A 19,416-nucleotide genomic window follows, 5' to 3' on the forward strand; every position below is an offset into this window, starting at 1 on the left:
TTGAGACCCAGTCCCTACTCTCACAGAGACCACAAAGAAGCGTCCATGGCCTCAGAAAGCAGGACAGAGCAGAGCATGATGGCGGTGGACGCTGTTTTCTTTTCTACGGAGTGGTCAGAGCAGGCTTCTTGAAGGAAAGGACCTTTGAGCAGAAGCCTCAAGGGCAGGAGTGAGAAAGCTCCTTGGCTCTCTGTGACAGGAAATACACAGAAGAAAGAGCAAGTGCTTGTCTGTGACACAGGACTTTGGAGTTTACTCTGAATGATGGGATGTCATCCTGACATGAGCAGCGACTGGATCCAATTGACTTTAAATCACTCTAGCCGGAGAATGGACTAGAGGAAGCCTTGAGACCTGTTGCAAGGCCACAGCAAGGCCAGGTGCCACATGATGGACGGCAGAGGCCGGGGAAGAGGTGGGAGGATGACACGACAGAGGAGGGGGAATAGATGGGATGTGCTGACGTGAATACACAGACCCCACCACTATTAGGATATCACTCTGCCGGCAACCTGAATTCTCCTTTCCGAGGCCCTGCAGCTCAACTGAAGAGATTCTGGCAGTCAAACACTTGAGCAGTGCAATTTGCAATTCATTCTCCAGTCCGAGACCAGAGGGCAAAGAGAAAAGAGGCACCTGATCACCCAGGTTTAACTCTGCGGCAGCGCGGTTCTAATTATGATGGTTTTGCATCATTTCAGACGTGGAAAAACACACGCAGAGAAGAGCTAATGCTAATCACACGCTTGGATGATGAGATAAGATATTGCTTTCCCTGTGTGGATCGATGACGATTTAATGAACTATCATCAGCAAATATGGATGAAAATTAAGTGGCATTAATTTGCCACGGACTTCAGACCTTACTCATTCTTTCATGTATAAGATGTACTCCTTAATGGTATTGGAGCTTTTCATCTACAAGCCAGGAGGCTGCTTAGCATAGTGGGTAAGAGATCAGTCTCTGGAACTAGAATTCCTGGGTTCAAATCCTAGCTTGCATTTATCAGCTGTGTGATTCTGGGTAAATCACTGAGCTTCTCTGGGGCTCAGCACCCTCTCCTCTAAAGTGGAGGTAAGGTTTTAGTCACCTCAGAGGGCTCTTGAATTATGATACGTAAAATGTTTAGAACCAACTACACCTGGCACATTGCAGAAGCGTTTAATGTTTTTATGTATTACAAATGCTTGAACCAAGGAGGAGTCTTATACATGCTTCCCAACTAAACCAGAAATTTCTCTTTTGCTTTATACTAAGCAAGTTCAGCTGTGGAATCTCAACACCTCAACAAAAGCAATTCCTTCACTTCTTTTTTTTTTTTTCCTACTAATCACTGCCTTCATTTCCCACAGGGTCCTATTCAGAATCACACTGCAAATGGATGGTTCCAATGTGGTCACAAGAGTGGGATGTTGTGAGGTTTTATTTCTGCCTGTGTGTACACGTATGTATTGCTTGTACCATGGTTACAATCCTGGTACACAGTAAGTAATCAATGATTATTGTAACATTATTACTATCACTACCATGATTTTCATATTTCATTTTGCCTTTTAACATCCTTTTATCTTTCTGAAGTTATGAAGAGTGACTTCAAAACTATATAATTAATTTCCTAATGTGACTTGCAGAGAAAGTTTAATTTATCCAGCTAGTATTTACTAAGACCTTACCACATGCCAGGTTCCCCATGACGTGCCAGGGATACAAAAGTGCAAGTTGGATACAGTCCTCCCCTCCAGGAATCCTAACATTTCATTACTTTATATTCAGATCCTAAAATTACTTAGTGCCCTGACAAGCGCACTCAGTATACAAAGCATCACTTCTGATTCTGTTGTGATCAGTAAAAGCCACTGGAGCGTTGTGCTCAAAAGAAGCATCTCTGAGACCAAGTCTTCCTTTCTATCCTCCTCTGAAGTAGAAACATGTCAAATTTGGGAGCTGCAATGGATCTTAGGGAAGATGGAAAACCTGTTGCTTAGAAATCGGACTTTAAAAGAAGAAATTACTTAGAAATGAAAATAACTGTTAAGTTATAAACTTATTTCACTCTCAAGTTATATGTCACAGAATCAAAATGAGAAGGGACGACGAGGGCAGAAGCCTAAAACTGATTGCAATTCTGATTTTACATCAGCATTGCCAGTGCAGCTTCTAAAAAAAATACAGGTGCCTGCACATCATGCGCTGAAATTAAAATTCTGCAGGTACACACTGGAGTTTGTTTTTTCTTTTTTAAAAAAGAAACCCACCATACCCAGTGGCTTCTGATACTAGAGGATATCAGTAAAACACCACTGATTTATCATGTGACTGCTTCTAGGTCAGGAATTGGTACAAATGCTACCTTTTTTCAGATGACTTGCCTAAGGTCACAAAGGGAAGAAAGGCAGGAGTTGCAATTTAAACTCGTATTGTCTGACTCTCGAATCTTGTGGTCTTTCTCCTACACATCAATGAGGCCATTTTTTGGCATAAAATTAGAGTTAGCAGGGGTCACCCTAAAGATGAGCTAGTGCAAAATATCCATTTTTTTGGATAAAGAAATGAGTCTCAGGGCAAGAGTTGTAACCCAGTCAGAGGTACAGAGGAGCTATGGGCACAGTTTGAACTAGAGGCAGGCTCCTGGAACCTCTAGTTCAGCGTTTTCTTCAGTACACTTGTTCTCTCTAAAGTAAAACACACATTCTCCAATTTCATAAAGTATTCCAAATTGTCTTTTAAAACAGGGTATTCTGACTCCACCCCAAATGAGATCTTCAGGAGTGTCATACCTCCCACTAGGCATAAATTAGCCAAATATACAAAAAACACAGGGGGCACAGGTAGTTATGCTACATATAATATAATCCCCTTAAAAAAATTATTTATTTATTTGGTCGCGTGGGGTCTTAGTTGCGGCAGGCAGACTCCTTAGTTGTGGCTCATAGACTTAGTTGTGGCATGCATGTGGGATCTAGTTCCCCAACCAGGGATCAAATCTGGGCCCCTTGCATTGGGAGCTGGGAGTCTTATCCACTGCGCCACCAGAGAAAACCCAATATAACCCCTTTTCTTTTTTTTTCTTTTTTTTTAAAACCATTTTTAAAGTCTTTATTGAATTTGTTACAATATTTTTTTAAATTAATTATTTTTGGCTGCATTGGGTCTTCATTGCTGCACATGGGCTTCCTCTAGTTGCAGTGAGTGGGGGATATTCTTCATTGCAATGCGCAGGCTTCTCATTGTGGTAGCTTCTCTTGTTGCAGAGCACAGGCTCTAGGCGCACGGGCTTCAGTAGCTGTGGCACGCGGGCTCAGTAGTTGTGGCTTGCGGGCTCCAGAGCAGAGGTTCAGTAGTTGTGGCGCACAGGCTTAGTTGTTCTGTGGCATGTGGGATTCTCCCAGACCAGGGATCGAACCCGTGTCCCCTGCATTGGCAGGTGGACTCCCAACCACTGTGCCACTAGGGAAGTCTGAATTTGTCACAATATTGCTTGTTTTATGTTTTGGTTTTTTGGCTGTGAGGCATGTGGGATCTTAGCTCCCTGGCCAGGGATCCAACTCGTAACCCCTGCATTGGAAGGCAAAGTCTTAACCACTGGACCACCAGGGAAGTCCCACTCCCTCTTTTAAAGTAAAAAAAGCTTTATGGAACAAATTCTACATCTTTTTTAAATTAAAAAAATATATATTCAAAACAATAGTAATCACCTTCTAGCATGATTTTCCAAATGCTTAAAAAAGCCTCTAGACTCACACTGGTGTCAGGTGATGGGCTGTCTGAATGCAAATACCATGTGAAAAATTAAGAAAAATAGAAGGCATTCTCCTTACTGGCCAGCAGAGGGAGGAGGAGGAAAGGACTTACCATGGGAAGATGGGCAGCCAGGCACAGGAAGGAGGTGCTGCCCTTTAAGAACCTGAGTGACATCCATAGGCACGGACATGTTTATAAAGAAGACACTTGTAAACAAATAAGTAATGGTCCCAGCTGCCAGGGCTATGGATAGACACGCCCAGCAAGCCCAAGCCTGACCTAGGAAACTGTCTCTGGAAATTTACAAATGATATTTCAACCTCTGCTTACTTCCATTGGTGGGAGGGGGATTAAAGAAAAAAAAATGCTAAAACCCCAAATGCACCTGATTTCGACCGGAACAAAAATAAAAAATGAGCTTGGGAGTTAAGAGTGAAAACCAAAATACAAATGTAGTTAAGTTCTGCTCCAAAGTAGAAAAGACTAGTTCTTTAAAGCACAGAAAGCCCCACCTTTGAGATATTTATTCCTGAGAATCAAGAGAGGTGTAGACTCAATGAGTTTATCAATCTGCTTACCAGGAGTTATGATGGAAATAAGATTCATTAGAAAGAATCAGTGAAGTGGCCATTTACTTTCTCATTTAACCTAGCCTCTATCCTAAACGATCATCAAACCTTCTCATTTACACCGCCATCATACAAGAGGAATGATTAAAATGCCAGCCCCAATTCAAGTAATGATGTATGGCAGAAACAAATACATTTATATGCTTTCTAGAAAGATTAATAGTAGCTGGTGTTAGCTTGCCAAGTGCAGATGTACAAACTTTCTATCTGACACATAAATCAAACATAAGGCATATGGCATATTTTAAAGACTGCTGATGTTACAATGATTTTAAATTACTCAGGTTTTGGAATAAACTATGTAGATGTTGACTAATGTGGCAATATATTCTGGATCTTCCCTTATTAATTTAATGTTATAAAATATAATGGCATTAACCAAAAGAAGGTCTTAGGAATTAAGAAGAGAAAATGTAAACATATTTGAAATCAAGGGGTATATTTTTATAATGAGTTGTTTGCTAATTTGGGCAAATTCATTACAATATGGCTCCAGTAACCACTGTAAGGTAGTAAACTACAATGAGACTTTACTTTTTGGTCTCCTTAAAAGTGAAGTGAATGGAAAAGAAAAAGTGAACAAAATGGCAAAAGAAACGAAGGAGCAAATAAATGAAGAAGGAGAGCAGGGTGATTTGTGATGTCAAATGAGCAGTGGCTGAATCAGAGATGCCCTGATGTACCAAGAACTATCTAAAAGTTTCCAAGTTGCCGGCCACTGAAACCAGCAATTGTGCAAAAATCAGTGGTGTTCAGGGTTAAGTAGGGCAGAGCACTAGACTGGAAACCAAAGAATACAGGTGAACTTCTCAATCCTACTGTTGGCTGGTATGTTCCTTTTCAGGGATGTGGTAAAAATGACATGAGAGTTGTGTGTAGGTTTGAAAAGCGCTTTGTAAACTGCTCGCTGGTCTGTACGTGCAGGGGCCATCACCCCACCCCCTCCCTCTCCTCCTCGTCCTTAACCTCAAGTCACTTCCTACCACATCTTGGTCACTGTTTAAAACAAAATGATCTGTACAGTCAAGTGGTCTAGGTATAAGAAGAAGCTTCAAAATTTTATTGGTAGAAATAACTTTTTAAAAAATAAAATCTGGGGCTTCCCTGGTGGCGCAGTGGTTGAGAGTCTGCCTGCCGATGCAGGGCACACGGGTTCGTGCCCCGGTCCGGGAAGATCCCACATGCCGCGGAGTGGCTGGGCCCGTGAGCCATGGCCGCTGAGCCTGCACGTCCGGAGCCTGTGCTCCGCAACAGGAGAGGCCACAACAGTGAGAGGCCCGTATACCGCAAAAAAATAAATAAATAAATAAAAATAAAGTAAAAAAAAATAAAATCTGCAAAAAAAATTTAAAAATCTGCAAATGGGTTTTACACCTGTTCAAGAAGGGTGGACTGAGCATTGTGATTCACACAGACAGTTCTGAATTTTGGATTTCCTTCCCACAACCCCAGTCATTTTGATCACAGAACACACAGCTTCACGAGAGCCCGAGGACATGGCTGTTGCGACATAAACAAGCTTTTCTGTCTCAATGAAACCGAGAGGAAATAAAAGTCTGGGTCCTGATCTCTTTTCAGAGGGTCAGAATACTCTGTTCATGAAACACATCCTATTGGCAAGGGTCAAGGAAATGACCAAACTCAGGTCCATTGTGGGAGGTGATCAATCAAGATTAGTCACAAATACAGACCCAGGAGCAAGACATTTCAACAGGCGTAAAATGTTTCTCAGTGTGAGGTCCTGGGAGTTCCGGTGGCACAGAGGTGGGGGGTTGCTGGCAGGGGAAAGAAAGCCAACTGTCTCAGGATTTAGAATACCCCACTTCTCTGAGATCCATAACCCCTTCATTAAAATGTGCATATGCTGAGATGTTTTTGATACGATTGGTGGAGCCGTTGTTGCTGCCAAGTATAAATAATCACATATCCATTCATTCATTCACTACCTATTCATTCATGAACACCTAGGGGGAGTCAGGTACTGTGTTAAGTACTGGGGATTCAGCTGTCAACATGCAGAGGTGGGCTCTGGCTTTATGGAGCTTATATTCGAATGAAAAAGAGAGAGTAAAGGGAACCCTCCTACACTGTTGGTGGGAATGTAAACTGGTAGAGCCACTATGGAGAACAGTATGCAGGTTCCTTAAAAAACTAAAAATAGAGCTACCATCTGATCCAGCAGTCCCATTCTTGGGCATATATCTGGAGAAAACCGTAATTCAAAAAGATACACGCACCCCAATGTTCATTGCAGTGCTATTTACGATAGCCAGGACATGGAAGCAACCTAAATGCCCATCAACAGAGGAATGGATAAAGAAGATGTGGTACATATACACAATGGAATATTAGTCATAAAAAAGAACGAAATAATGCCATTTGCAGCAACTTGGATGGACCTAGAGATTGTCACACTGAGTGAAGTCAGAGAAAGACAAATATCATATGATATCGCTTATATGTGGAATCTAAAAACAAAGGGTACAAATGAACTTATCTACAAAACAGAAATAGATTTACAGATGTAGAAAATAAACTTATGATTCCCGGGGATAAGGTTCGGGGAGGGATAAATTCAAAGATTGGGATTGACATATACACGCTACTATATATAAAGTAGATAACCAATAAGGACCTACTGTACAGCACAGGGAACTCTACTCAATACTCTGTCATGACCTATATGGGAAAAGAATCTAAAAAAGAGTGGATATATGTACATGTATAACAGATTCACTTTGCGGTATGGCTGAAACTCACATAACATTGTAAATCAACTATACTCCAATAAAAATTTTAAAAACTATACTCCAATAAAAAAAAAAGAGAGAGGAACAAAAAAAATAAGTAAATATATAAAACAATGGCTTGGGATAATAATGATCATAATAAAAGCTATTAAGAAATGGGGTGATGCAGCAGAGATTACATAGGAGTGCTGGGTGCGACTTTAGATAAGTAATCAGAGAAGCCCTCTCTCAGGAGGAGCCCTGAATGAGACCGAGCCAGCCAAGGGAAGAGCTGGGGAAAAGAGTCTTCCAAGCAGTGGAAACAGAAAGTGCAAAGGCCCTGAGACAGAAGGGCTTAGAGTAGTGAAGGCACTACAGAAAAGAAGCCAGGTGGCCAAGCACGGTGAGGAAGGGACAGGAGTATGAGACGAGGCTGGAAGAGTGGCCGAGAGCCACGTTTTGCATGCACACTGTGTCGACCAGGTTCAGGAGAATTAAAAGATAAAGGTTTTCAAAGCTTAATGGGTTTTAAAAAGCACAGTCTGATTTACATTTAAAGGTACTGAAACAGAGCAGGACCCTATGGTCCTTTCCCGACCATGTCCTCCACCTTTGTCTATTGAAAAACTTTACTCAAAGAATAAGTTTAATCAGAGAAGTGAGAAAATGCAGAAGCTAAGGAAAACAGTCAAACAGAACCAAATAATAACAGTTTAGTCATTAAGCAAAGTCAGGGACCTTTAGTTCCTTCTCAAGGGCTAAACATTCATAGCCATATCCTTTGAGCTGGTTTGTAGATACAGAAACCCACACCAGGTGGAAGAAATTAACTACATGATGACCAGACTGCAGCCATGACAGAAGCTGCCACAATTCTGAGAACTGGTCTCAAAGAAACGGGAACAAACTGACCCTGGAACTGAAGACTAACTGTACTTGAAACAATCAAGATGACACTGATCAGACCACTGCTTGGCCAATTTCAAGATGACTGTCAGAGCTGACTGTGCTGTTTCTGCATTGTAACCCTCTCCCTCTGGCTATAAAAACTCTTGCCCACTGACTGTCTGCTGCGGGGGAATTGGCCTTTGGACATGAGTCCCCCCTCCCCCCAGGTTGCCCGCCTCTGAAATAAAACAAACTTTCCTTTCCACCAAGCTTGCCTCTTTATTAGCTTTTGAGTGGCAAGCAGCCAGACCCCACTTTCGGTAACAGTATCACTCTAGCTGCATGTCCCTTTGTATAAATACATAAAGTATAAACATAACCTTTATTCTAAAGAGGCTAGCATTTAGAGAAATCAGAAGGCATTTTGAATGCATTTCCCAATATTTAAATAAAAATGATCTTAAAGGAACAGACATGCAGAAAGCCCCAAGTAGCTACCTGATAACCAGTAAGTACGATAATGGATTTGGGTTTAAAAACAATGAAAGATAATAAATCGACATACCTCCTCGTTGCACTAACAATGTGACCTCACTTCCCTTTGGACATTCGATCAGCATGTCCACAACTTGGTTGTGAGTCAGAGCCTGCACGTTCTTCTTGTTAACTTCCACTATAAGATCCCCTTCCTTCAGGCCTCGGCACCTTGGACTGTCGACGATCTGTTTCACTCTTTGGCCGCCACCTCCAGGACTGTCCGCAATAGTAAAACCAAAGCCCATTGGCCCTTTGACTATATGAACAGTTATGAGTTCTGGCTGAGTGGCTATGGAGGAAGCCAAAGAGACAGTGTCATTGGGGTAACCATGGGAACCATTTGAAGCCACGTCTGCAGGGCTGCTTGGCCTGGCGTCCTTCATGCCATTGACTTTGCCTGTTTTACTACTGTGACTAGCCGGCGAGTCATAGGTCTCTTGCCCATTCACAATAATTGGTTCTTTATCCAAAATGGCCACAGAGGTCACTAAACTCGTGTTGGGGTCATCTGGGTCAAAAGGCAATGGATAACCTCGGCAGAGTTCAAGGTCCACGCTGGCACCGATGGGAATGGACTGGAAGATTTTCACAACTTGTGCGTGTGTGTGTCCCAAAACACAGGTGTCGTTCACACTCACAATCACATCTCCTGCAAAAGAGTTGACGGTTAAAAAAACAGTGCCCAGAAAAGTTATATCAATTTTATACTATCAAATCCTACCGATAGGAAGCTGAACTGAAACTGTTTGGGGGTAGTACCGTAAAGCACAAAGAGACTGCTTCTATTAGTTATTTTATGCTAATCAGGCATTTTTGTAGCATCTAGTGTCTTCCCTGCTAATGAGAATATAATGATCATTGAAAGAACATTGGAGCTTTCTTCTGAAAAAAATTCTCACTATAAAAAACCAAGGTGAGAATCATTTATTCAAATGGATCTACATTTTTAGTAAATTACTGCCTTACTGTACTCAACAGCACCCTAACAGTTCCCCAAAATGGGGAAATGTTAAAATGCTTCAAAGCTTTTCATTTATACCAGGGAATGCATTTACTTAGTGCAGGAACCTTGTTCATTTGCCAAGTTTCTAAAGGACACTTACAAACTTATGAAATCATGGTGTCATCTGGTCCTGACCACACAGGACCATGTGGTGTCTCATACCTGTTTCCATCTTGCCGTCCAACGCGGCGGGACCATCTAGGACCAAGCTCTTGATCTGCAGAAACTCGTCAGGCTCATCCCCTCCAACGACCGTGAAGCCAAAGCCACGACTGCTTTTCCGCAGCTTCGTGTGAATGAATTTGCCTTTCAACTCTGAAGGGTTTCGTGTAAAAAAGGGTTTGCCTGGATTAAAACAAGAAATGTGTAAGGAACATCACCAGGAGTGAAAAGATGAATTAACTAAGAAAAGATAAGAACTTAGAGATAACTTCTCCAAGCTCCTGTGCTGGGGCATGTGGGCACAAAGGTGCCCTAAGAAAGTCCTCTCTTGATTTCAGTACTAAGGGAGTTCCTAGGCCCCTTTGTGTAAGGAGGGGGCTAGGGTACATAGTGTGTCAGCACAAAGATCCAAAAGAAAATGTAAGAGAAGGATGACATTGGTGTCCATCGTCTGACATGGATCCCTAGTTTTAGTTCATGTAGTCTGACAACAAGCTACGTGAAGTTCTTCAGAGAAAGAGGAGCGGGTCTTTGCTTGGTGTCTTCTGTTTTGTCATCGTTTATATTTTCCAGTATGGCTTCCAATATATTGCCCTGTGCTTGGCTTCCACTTATAAAACCAATTAAGCAAAAACTTTAGCTTTCAGACAAACAGAAAATTCATTCTCAAACTAAATAGATAATACTAGGAGACATAGTAGAGTCACAAAGAATAACTTGATAAAAATGGAGAATCACTATATTAAAAATTAAAGAGTCATAACTCTACTGTGAATTGAATTCTAAAATTCACCTGATTTTTCCTGTTCATTTGCATCGTTTAACAATTTGTGGAATTGCCTAGATATGTCTGCTGCTAAAACTTAATATTTAAAAAACGTTTAGGACATGTGGCTTAGAATATTTAAGGAAAAAGAAAAAAACCTGAACTAAACAAAACAGTAACAAGAGCCAGATGGCTCCAAATTCAATTGTCTTGTTTAAAATAAATTAATAGATATACAGCTTCCAAACATGCTATCTAAGGATTTATTGAGTTTTCTTGATAACATTCACAAATAACATTTTGTACACAAACCCAAAATTTTATTTTGGGTTTGGGCATTTCTCTGTAATTAAGAAGCTCATTGGAATTTCCCTGATTACCCCGGGGAGTGAACATCATTCTATGCTCAGACTCTTTCAACTCTCCTAATTATATTTCCCATCTCCCGCCCTGACCACAGCTTCTCCACATGCCCTATTTCTTTTCTATCAAAAATGTTATACAAATAAATAAATAAATAAAAATTAAAAAATAATAAAACAAACGAACAGGAGAAAAAGTCTCCATGTCTCTATATACCCCTGTACTACCAGGCTGGCACCCAGGAAGGAAAGTTATTTTTGGTTAGCTGTATCTTTTTTAAAAGGTCTCTGGGCATACATACAATCTTTAATTGCACACTTCAAAAGTTTCTGGCTCTTAAGAAGGCTGTTTTAAATTGCCTGGAGTCACAGGTCTGCTCACTCACCTCCTCCTCTCTAGAGTAGTCCCAAGGCTGGTGGGAAGCATGACAAACTACAGCCCTGTCACCGTGGCTAATGAAAGGTGAGACCTAGCAGGATTCACCATGCGAAGTCGTCTGCCAGAGCGCCACGGAGGTGATGTCAAGCGCAGCCAGGGCTTGTACTGAAACAGTTGCTATGGTAATTACTAGATGGAAAATCGAGGACCGTTGAGATAACCCCCAAATTTTCCCTTTTGGGATATGTGAATAGCAGACATTCTTGAGGCAGAGGTTACTAGGGCGAGCTCGAAGGGAAATGTATTTCACTTATGCAAAGACATCAATAGCATCACCTTCTCAGTGAGACTTTCTCTGTCCACCGTATTAAAAACTGCAATACCTCCTTCAACATTCACAATCCCCCTTACCTGCTTCATTTCTGTTGTTAGCATTTACCACCATCCCACGCAGTATACATCTTACTTATTGGTTGGGGGTTTTGTCTCCCTCTCCCCAGCCCCTTGCAGGAGGGGCACTGCACATGCCCACCCATACAACACTAAAATGGAAACCCCATAAGGATTTCTGCTTGTATATCCAGTGTGTAGAACGTGGTCTGTTTCATTGTATGTGCTCCAAAAACGTGTGCTGAATGAATGAATGAACAACAACGCAAAGAAATGAGATTTAACGTGTCGTTGAGAAGGCAGAAAGAGGTGGTTGAGTGTGTAAGTTTCCCACCCTGATTATAGGCAAAGTTAGAAAATGTAAAAATGTATCTGGCAGATTATCTGAATGAAATGTTTTAAAGCCATTAGCATATTTTGAGCTCAGAATGTTTTCAGCTTAAGAGACATGAAGAAGACATTGAAATTACACCACTGACTTCCTGTTTCAACACTTAACTAGGGAGGGAAGATCAGAGGGTTTCACATTTATGCACATTTTATTACATTTTATGTATGGGTAGATCATCAGTTATTGTAGTTTTGGAAAAGAAATGCTTTTCTACCCACAAGCAGTGGAATGTGGAGCTCTCTGCTGCAGCCCTGTGGCACGTGTCATTTTCTAAGCGATGCTAATCTCTTTACTAGTCACCACTTGTAGATGTGGTTATGTGTGAGGACCACCTGGGCAACTTTTTAAAGATGTAGGGGCTGCCCTGGACTCACTGAATCAGGATCTTCTGGGTCTCGGCCCAAACATCTATTCCTGAATAAACCATAGGTGCTTGCTTCTCTGCCAAGCTGCACTATTCTTGGTAATACTGTTTGAATACCCTACACTAGTGCTGTCCAAGAGCACGTCCTGTGACGCAGGAAATGCTCTGTATCTGCACTGTCCAACGTGGCAGCTGCTGGTCACACGCAGCTCTTGAGCCCTTGAAACATGGCTAGTGGAACCGAGGAACTGAATTTTTGAGTTTTTAATTGTAATGAACTTGAATTTAACTGGTATCACGTAGCCAGTAGCAGCCAAACTGGATGGCACACATTGAGACTATGCAATGAAGTAACCCACAAAAAACTACAACAAAAAGGTGTTAGCCAAAAGCTAAGCTGTTCCTAATGACAGCTAGGGTTCAAATCTGTGCTCTACTACTTCCTGGCTGTGTGGCTTTGGGCAAATTACTAAACCTCTCTCTGCCTGAGGGTCGGATGCATAAGTGGAGGTAATGAGGGTACCAACCTCAACATTCATATGATGGTTGTAAGGAAGAACTGTGGACAGATAACATAGGTAAAGTGCTTAGGGAGGTGGCTGCTGCATAAAAGAGCTCAATAAATGTAGGCTATTATTTTGATGATGGTGGTGGTGAAGTGGGTGGGGTAAACGGGCAGCTACAAAAATCTCTTTCTGAGTATTAAGGTGGAAGATGGAGAGATTTCCCAAGAGCAGATCTCTTTAAAATTATCATTTGCTGGGATGAGAAGTACACTCTTGATCAGAAGCAAGTTTAGTTGAGCAGTGAACTTAGCAAAATTAATATCAAACAATCTAACCCTATTAGCTATACAGCTTCTTCCTGAGAGTACTGTCAGGAACATAGACCAGGATGCTTAACCAGCAGGCAGGGAACTCAGAGTTGTAACCTATGATGATAATATCCAATTTAATGTTTCTCACAATTGCAGCTTGGAGTCAAAGGGTATGGATTTAAACTGGCTTCTGTATCCATTATATTCCAAAGATATGACTATATGTGAAAGACAAGAATCAATGTAGAGACTATGGAGTAGAAGGGTTTTAAGAATAATGACTAGTTCCCACAGGGAGTTCAGTGAGCCTCTCCCAAACCCTAACCACTATGGGAGCCTAGAGGACTAAAGTAAAAAAGAAAAGGAAAGAAAGGCCTAAAACAAGAGAAGAATCTGAGATAAAGTTCCTAATAGAGATCAATTCCATGTGGACTCTTAACTCAGCTGGTGCACTAAGCATGTGGCACCCAGAACCTGAAACTTTAAAGCTTTCATTGATTTAATCTCTAAGACAATTCTTTAAGGAAGCTAGGCTGGTTATCATGGATGTACATACGTTGTTTCACACAATAATAAATTTAGCAGAGGCGACTAGGTCTAGTTCGGGGTATCCCCCAGTGGGAAATAAAACCAGTCTCCTGCCTCCATAGGATTTAAAGTCTGAAGAGGAAACTATTGTTAGATAATTAAACACAAATAAACACTAATTATCAACAGTTAAATTCTAGAAATAAGAAGTTTAGGATGGGAAGAGTGAATAAGACAGGGGAATCCAGCAAAAACCTTAGATGAGTAGAAGTTAGCAAAGCAAAGAGTGGGAGGAAAAGACAGCTGCACACAGGGAACAGCATATGCAAAGGCCCTGATGTGGTCCATAGTTTTGCTGATTTAAGGAATTGAAAAGAGGTTCAAGGAACTGAAAAGTTAGTGTAGCTAACTTACCATGAGCAGGAAAATAAGACAACATGAGGCCACAGAGGAATTTCATATTTAAAAAAATACAAAACAGGCCCCAATCATGTTGATATGAATTAATATGTTATTATCTTCTATGTTCTGTCTGTATTAAAACCATTAACATCATAGAAAAGTATGAAATTATTTTACATAAGTTGATATTAATACCAATCTCATGACAATATCAGCTAAAAGGGAAACAATTTTTCTTATGAAAATTACAGTGGAGGAATGAAAATTAGGGAAAAGAGTTATTCTACTTATCTTTTAATGTCTGACACAATTATTTATTTCTTTTAAAATGTTGAGAGAAGGAACACAAATTTTACAGTTTTTTTCATGGTTCTGTAACACAAACTCCCCAACCCTATCAAATATGCTGCTTGTTCTATTTTTTTTATTTAAAAGAAAAAAACTAAACAAAAAAACCCCAAACCTTTTCTATCCCTTAAGAGTAATGAGGCCTGAAAGTAGCAAGATTCTGGAGCTTCCAATTTTCAAAAAGGAATCTCTGTAGGGGATGCATACTACTTGTGAATGTAAATAATTGAGACCCAGTGAAGCGATGTAAAACATGCATAAATGCCCAAACTGCAGCAAGAATAGAGGTTAGAGTTTACAACACAATAATATCAAACCACTTTACATTTACAAGAAAATCTTAGTCAAAAGCAAATACGTTGACTAGAATCTTGAAATATCTAGTGCTGAATTTTCAGTGTATCTTATTTAACACAATATTAAATATCTGTGGTCTCGAAATCAAGGATTCACAACTCTAAGATGATTCCCCCCCCCCAGGGGCATTTGGCAATATCTGGGGACTTGTTTGTCACAAAGTGGGAGGGATTCTCCTGGCACCTAGGGGGTAGAGGCCAGGAACACTGCTCAGTGTCCTACAATACATACAGGACAGCCCACAACAAAGAACTGTCTAGGAACAATTCTTTGGAATGACTTGGGTGTTACAAGATTCCACTCTTTAAAGTTTCTCTAAAAAAGTTAAAATTTTGAGCCAAATTAGGATGCAATTATAAAAACACTTTACCCTGAAGTGGAGCTTCTCTGGCCTGCTCCGGATTGCTTGGGGGGTGGTTTGGAATAATAGGAGGCACGAGCGATGAATGATCTTCTGTCCATTCTACAAGAAGACAAGAAACAGTTTGCTGTTTTTCCTTCCATTTGCTTACTTAAGATTACTTACGTAGGTCGCCTTACTTAGGATTCACCTTCTTCTTCATTATAAAACTACCCAAACCTATAAAACCAGAAGCAGAGAGCTTCGAATGAAAAGAAACTGGTACCTAACCCCACTCTATGTTAAGGATAATAAGGTCCCTCCCACTGTGTGCGTGCGTGTGTGTGTGTGTGTGTGTGTGTGTGTGTGTGTGTGTGTTTCTGTCGCTTTCTCCTAAGATCTTTGAGGACAGAAATACAACCAATAAAAATACAACTAATAAAATCTCCAGCTCTCTCTGGCTGGAGAGTACAAAGTGAGACCAAGTAAAAAATATCAGGAAAGATACAGAGTTAACTAAAGCTGGCCCAGTATGGGAGAAACTTCTCTAATGCAATTTAGACCTAGGTTGGGCTGCTGAAGCCTGCTTGTCTTGGGCAGTGAAGGTGGATTGTAGCAGTTTACTAAGGTGAGATCCCCTATCATCTCTCAAACCCAAATGGGACCCATTACTAAAACTCCTCAGTCCTAAGTCGTACTCACTTTGGAGGCCCAGAAATAACCCACTACGAGTGACCCTTGAGATCTACCCCAAAGTCACTTCTCCAGCTAAGCTAATGATGTGTATGTACATCAATTTTAACACTCATATATCAATTGTACACTCCCATTCCCCAAACTCATAAAAAATTTTTTAAAAAGTTTTAAATAGAAAGAGATTAAGGTAGAAAGGAGACCTTTTCAATGGGTAAGTATACTCACACACACATAGACACATACAAACACACTCTCTCTAAAATACGGTCTATGGCAGTGGTTGTCAAACTATGACTTATAGGCCAAACTGGTCCTAATGTCTATTTTTATAAAGCTTGTAAGCCAAGAATGGTTTCTACATATTTAAATGATTGAAAAAAATCTAAAAAGAGTATTTTGTAACACATGAAAATTACATGAGGTTCAAATTTTAGTGTTCACACATAATGTTTTACTGAAACACAGCCATGTCCACTTGTTTACATATAGTCTGTAGCTGTTTTCATACCATACGGGCAGAGATGAGCAGTTTTAATAGAGACTGTATGAATAGCAAAGCCTAAAGTATTTATTATATGGCCATTTACAGAAAAAGTTTGCCAACTTCCATGCTATGGTCTATATTTATTATATTCAATATTATAATAAGAGAAGTATTATACTTCATATACATATACCTGATATTCACTTATTACATTGAAGGGGTACTAAGCCTATTATTTTTAAAGATTGCAATGAAAAATGAGGAAACACCTAAGCATCTATTAATAAACAGATGGCTAAATGAAGTGCAGAGATTCATAAAAGGGAATAATATGCAGTCATTAAAAATTACAAGGTAGGAAACCTTCAAGATGGCGGAGGAGTGAGACATGGAGATCACCTTCCTCCCCACAAATACATCAGAAACACATCTACATGTGGAACAACTCCTACAGAACATCTACTGAACGCTGGCAGAAGACCTCAGACCTCCCCAAAGGCAAGAAACTCCCCACGTATCTGGGTAGGGCAAAAGAAAAAACAGAGACAAAAAAATAGGGATGGGACCTGCACCTCTGAGAGGGAGCTGTGGAGGAGGAAAAGTTTCCACACATTAGGAAGCCCCTTCGCGGGCGGAGACGGGAGGTGGCGGAGGGGAAGCTTCGGAGCCACGGTGGAGAGCACAGCAACAGGGGTACAGAGGGCAAAGCAGAGACATTCCTGCACAGAGGATCAGTGCCGACCAGCACTCACCAGCCCGAGAGGCTGGTCTGCTCACACGCTGGGGTGGGCAGGGGCTGGGAGCTGAGGCTCGGGCTTTGGTCGGATCCCAGGGAGAGGACTGGGGCTGGCGGCGTGCACACAGCCTGAAGGGGTTAGTGCACCACAGCTAGCCGGGAGGGAGTCCGGGAAAAAGCCTGGACTTGCCTAAGAGGCAAGAGACCACTGTTTCAAGGTGCGCGAGGAGAGGGGATTCAGAGCACAGCCTAAAGGAGCTCCAGAGACGGGCGCGAGCCGCGGCTATCAGCACGGGCCCCAGAGACGGGTATGAGATGCTAAGGCTGCTGCTGCCGCCACCAAGAAGCCTGTGTGCGAGCACAGGTCACTCTCCACACCTCCCCTCCCGGGAGCCCATGCAGCCCACCACTGCCAGGGTCCCGTGATCCAGGGACAACTTCCCCGGGAGAACACACGGTGCGCCTCAGGCTGGTGCAATGTCACGCCGGCCTCTGCCGCTGCAGGCTCGCCCCGCACTCCGTACCCCTCCCTCCCCCTGGCCTGAGTGAGCCAGAGGCCCCGAATCAGCTGCTCCTTTAACCCTGTCCTGTCTGTAGGAACGCCCTCAGGCGACCTACACGCAGAGGCAGGACCAAATCCAAGGCTGAGCCCCAGGAGCTGTGCGAACAAAGAAGAGAAAGGGAAATCTCTCCCAGCAGCCTCAGGAGCAGCAGATTAAATCTCCACAATCAACTTGACGTACCCTGCATCTGTGGAATACCTGAATAGACAACGAATCATCCCAAAACTGAGGTGGTGGACTTTGGGAGCAACTGTAGACATGGGGTTTGCTTTCTGCATCTAATTTGTTTCTGCTTTTATGTTTATCATAGTTTAGTATTTAGAGTTTATTATCATTGGTAGATTTGTTTATTGATTTGGTCGCTCTCTTCGTTTTTTTTAATATACAATCTTTTTGTTTTTCCTTTTTTTCTTTTTGTGAGTGTGTATGCTTCTTTCTGTGATTTTTTCTGTATAGCTTTGCTTTTACCATTTGTCCTAGGGTTCTGTCTTTTTTTTTTTTTTCCCCGTATAGTTTTTAGCGCTTGTTATAATTGGTGGATTTGTTTTTTTGGTTTTGTTGCTCTCTTCTTCCTTTTTTCAAATTACTTTTTATTTTTTTAAAAAAAATTTATTTTAATAACTTTTCTTTTCCTCCCTCCCTCCCTTCGTTCCTTCCTTCTTTCTTCTTTCTTTTTTTTCCTCCCTTTTCTTCTGAGCTGTGTGGCTGACAGGGTCTTGGTGCTCCAGCCGGGTGTCAGGGCTGTGCCTCTGAGGTGGGAGAGCCAAGTTCAGGACATAGGTCCTCCAGAGACCTCTTGGCTCCGCATAATATCAAATGGTGAAAGCTCTCCCAGAGATCTCCATCTCAACGCTAAGACCCAGCTCCACTCAACGACCAGCAAGCTACAGTGCTGGACACCCTATGCCAAACAACTAGCAAGACAGGAACACAACCCCACCCATTAGCAGAGAGGCTGCCTAAAATCATAATAAGGTCACAGACACCCTAAAACACACCACCGGACGTGGTCCTGCCCACCAGAAAGATCCAGCCTCATCCACGAGAACACAGGCACTAGTCCCCTCCACCAGGAAGCGTACACAACCCAATGAACGAACCTTAGCCACTGGGGGCAGACACCAAAAACAACAGGAACTATGAACCTGCAGCCTGCGAAAAGAAGACCCCAAACACAGTAAGTTAAGCAAAATGAGAAGACAGAGAAACACACAGCAGATGAAGGAGCAAGGTAAAAACCCACCAGACCACACAAATGAAGAGTATAATAGGCAGTCTACCTGAAAAAGAATTCAGAGTAATGATAGTAAAGATGATCCAAAATCTTGGAAATAGAATGGAGAAAATACAAGAAACGTTTAACAAGGACCTAAAAGAACAAAACAGCCAACAATGATGAACAACAAAATAAATGAAATTTAAAATTCTCTAGAAAGAATCAATAGCAGAATACCAGAGGCAGAAGAACAGATAAGTGACCTGGAAGATAAAATGATACAAACACATGGAGAGATATACCATGTTCTTGGATTAGAAGAATCAACATTGTGAAAATGACTATACTACCCAAAGCAATCTACAGATTCAATGCAATCCCTATCAAGCTACCAATGGCATTTTTCACAGAAGTAGAACAAAAAATTTCACACTTTGTATGGAAACACAAAAGACCCTGAAGAGCCAAAGCAATCTTGAGAACGAAAAACGGAGCTGGAGGAATCAGGCTCCCTGACTTCAGCCTATACTACAAAGCTACAGTCATCAAGACAGTATGGTACTGGCACAAAAATACAAATATAGATC

At 41.6% G+C, this 19,416-nt stretch overlaps 1 protein-coding gene across 25 annotated transcripts in view; it reads right to left on the reverse strand.

Annotated features, from left to right (window-relative positions):
* MAGI1 (membrane associated guanylate kinase, WW and PDZ domain containing 1) overlaps window positions 1–19,416 on the reverse strand; it is a 622,973-nt gene that overhangs the window by 72,192 nt on the left and 531,365 nt on the right. For all 25 annotated transcript variants that reach the window (XM_067755101.1, XM_067755099.1, XM_067755095.1 and 22 more), the window contains 3 exons: window positions 15,165–15,257; window positions 9,691–9,873; window positions 8,554–9,174 (listed from right to left, as the gene is read on the reverse strand). In XM_067755101.1, coding sequence (XP_067611202.1) covers window positions 8,554–9,174; window positions 9,691–9,873; window positions 15,165–15,257 — 897 coding nt within the window. The remainder of the gene's footprint in view (window positions 1–8,553; window positions 9,175–9,690; window positions 9,874–15,164; window positions 15,258–19,416) is intronic.

This window comes from Pseudorca crassidens, chromosome 10, assembly GCF_039906515.1.
Source record: "Pseudorca crassidens isolate mPseCra1 chromosome 10, mPseCra1.hap1, whole genome shotgun sequence".
Taxonomy (NCBI): Eukaryota; Metazoa; Chordata; class Mammalia; order Artiodactyla; family Delphinidae; genus Pseudorca; species Pseudorca crassidens.